A 3,056-nucleotide genomic window follows, 5' to 3' on the forward strand; every position below is an offset into this window, starting at 1 on the left:
CCAGTGGGTGCATGGAGATTGCCCAGAGGTCACTGTACTGCGCTCAATCAGCTCTGACCCAAGCGGGCCGAGTCTATGGTTCCACTTGGCTACTGGCACAAACGGGAAACCTGTGTACCCCTACCTCCCCTATGTGATGGATTAGCATTGAAAGCATTGGAACTGATGTGTCCAGGCGACAAGACCTATCTTAATTTATCAGACATTAATTCATATTATTTCAATTCACAGCTATTTCAGTGGCATGACTAGCTTCCGTCCTACCAGTCCTGAACAGAAACAAGCCAGCCACGCAAATAAGCCAGGCTGGACCTAGCCTCGTTTTACATATAAAAATACTGCTCAAAAGCCCTTCTGGTGCTGGCTTACCCGCGTCCAGGACGCTACTGCACAGCATACTGATAGAGCACCGTCATCTGGCCTGGCACTTCACACCACACAAGACATTACACAATCACTCTAATTAACACACGAAGAGTACTGTATCCCCCTGGAACCTATAGGCTACACACGGAAACAGACGGACTGATTCTCTATTTCTTTTCACTTGCTTTCAATCACTCACTCACACACTAACCCCCCCCCCCCCCCCCCTCTCTCTGTTTTATCACACTACCGAGATAAATCTAATGAAGTTGACGGAGACCCGAAGCCCTAGCTGCAATCTCTTGGGATGACCATGAGCACAGTTCCAGAATACTAATCACGCAGAAAGGACTCCATCCACACACAACACACACCCCACAACACACCCCACCTTAGACAAGCAAAACCCCAAAGCCCTGCGCCTCTGGTGATCAATACGGACAGACAAGCCTCGTACACGCATGTTACTGTACACACATATAAATGTAGGCTAGGATAGTGTAGATGGGTGATTGATGTTTACAGAGAGACTGGGAAGAGCTACTGTAATAGTAGCCTACTGGCTTGGTAGCCTACAGTAGGCTATAGCAGCTGGTACAGTGCATCTCATTCGCTAAGAGATATGTGCACCTCAGTTTGTGTAAAACTAAATTATAAATAATCAGCATCTAGAATTTCGTACACTGGTGAATATCCTTCATATGCATAGAGGTGTATGAGTCTAAATTATTGTAACTGTTTAGGCTAAATTAGTCAGTTTATAGGTCGATAACGTGCAGTCGCCTACTGTTTATCTCGTTCCAATCAATATCGCTCATAATCTACACAGTAAAAGTCAGTCAACTCGTTTTTAAGAATACAATCTGTCTAATTGTGTCATGTAGACTGAAAGACAAGAACAGATAAGTCACTTCGCCTACTCCGTCCATCAAGCCAAAATAAACAATTGATCAAAGACAGTGATTTACAGTAAACTAATTAAATGCATCGAACCGCTCTCATCCGCAGTAGCCAATCAAAAGAACAGCACGTGTCAACTTATTCGTCTTCAAACGATGTGTTTCTTGGCGTAGGTCTACAATCACTAACTTCAGAATAAATATATATTGGATGCGATTAAGGTTAAACTACACAGGGCACGCAGAGTAGCCTATGGTGCAAGTTGGTGATGGCAAGATCAGGCCGTAATATTCCACGGCACTGCATGCATACAGCTAGTATGAAGACTGCGCGCTGGCAGCTCACCTGTCATAACTCCATCTGCTGTAAGACATGCTCCTGTTGCTGCCGACTCCGTCCATGACTCCGACACTCTGCTGCTAAAAGGCTTCAAAAGAGACGGCAGCGAAATAAATCTTCGTTTTGGGTTACGCTGTTGTGTAGCGCAGTCCTTGATCTGATCCTTGTGTATAAAGAGGCACAGTATCCTATACTGGCCCTCGCCTGTCTGCCCGGAGCGAGAGTAAACATGTGATGCACGTTGATGAGTCCAGCACACTATTGGCTATACTATTTACAGATGGAAGTAGACTAAGCACCCCCGCTCGGCGATACGCGTTATAGCCTATTTCCGTGCGAGTAGGTTGTCTAGTGCGTTATTGCTTCGTCAATTGATCAAGTTATTGAATCGCATTTACATACAAATTCGCTGCCTCAAACAATTATTTTCAGATACCCCCCGTGAAAAAAAAACGTTTAGCCTTTCACCTCCATTAATTGAGTGATTGCTACTATAGATGCTGCTTCAATGTTTAGCTCAAAACCACATCACTGTTCTCACTTGTCTTGACGGATCAATTCACATGATGTATGATCTTCGGATATCAATTAGTCCAAGCAAATTTTCAAGGGAAATGGTCGTTTGTTAGGGATTCGTTGTTCAGTGTTTAATTGCAATCATTGAAATCACTGGACATAGGCTAGGCTACTGTAGGCTACAGTAGATGCAAGAATAAGAACAAAGGCTACATCAAAACATTACATTTGCAATATCTCCCTCTGTCTGTGAGGCTAAACGTTACTCTGTTACACATAGCCTATTCTAATTTCCAGAAGTTTAGTAATATCGATTTATTATAAACTATTTACCTCAAAGATTAGTTATTCATACTGTATCGTCCACGTCATTGCAACCCCTATAGCTCTTTTCAGTAACAACCATAAACAAAGACCTTGATTCATAAGTGTTGCAGAATGGAGTATAAATGCTTCTTATGAAAAAGCTTCCTTGAAAGGTTCCTGCCAGAGAAAGGGTTCTTCTGTATGAAGGTAACTTCCGGTTCACTCCGACCTTACAATGAGATCCATGTTGAAGGACCAGACAGTGAAAGATGCTGCATTCAAACATGAAGATCATTTGGTTCAAACTGGGCACAGTCATGTACTACAGTTCTACCCCATTCACCCAACCCAAACAATAGGATTTCACAATTCAACCCATTTCCAAGTGCGGAAGGACTGACATGGACAGAGTGAATGTATAAAGAAGCCCTTCATCATCAGCGTCCGCGGCGAGGGAGGTCTGGTGGAGATTAGAATGAGGTTGACAGAGAGGGGTCCCTGGGCCAGACCTCTGAAGCAGCAGCTGGTTTGGACGCCCGCCTTCCGGAATGAAACTGGGTGCCAAATGCAAAGCAACATCTTTCACTGGGATCCACTGAGGAAGTGTGTATGAGTGAGTGAGCCCCCAT

General features: G+C 44.1%; 1 protein-coding gene across 1 annotated transcript in view; it reads right to left on the minus strand.

The window, feature by feature from the left end:
- Positions 1–1,667, minus strand: part of tub (TUB bipartite transcription factor) — a gene marked incomplete at both ends in the record, with an annotated part of 81,639 nt that extends 79,972 nt beyond the window's left edge. The window contains one exon of the mRNA XM_084436674.1: positions 1,612–1,667. Coding sequence (XP_084292800.1) covers positions 1,612–1,667 — 56 coding nt within the window. The remainder of the gene's footprint in view (positions 1–1,611) is intronic.
- Between the last annotated feature and the right edge of the window lie 1,389 nt (positions 1,668–3,056).

Source organism: Borostomias antarcticus (genome assembly GCF_949987555.1).
Source record: "Borostomias antarcticus genome assembly, chromosome: 4".
Taxonomy (NCBI): domain Eukaryota; kingdom Metazoa; phylum Chordata; class Actinopteri; order Stomiiformes; family Stomiidae; genus Borostomias; species Borostomias antarcticus.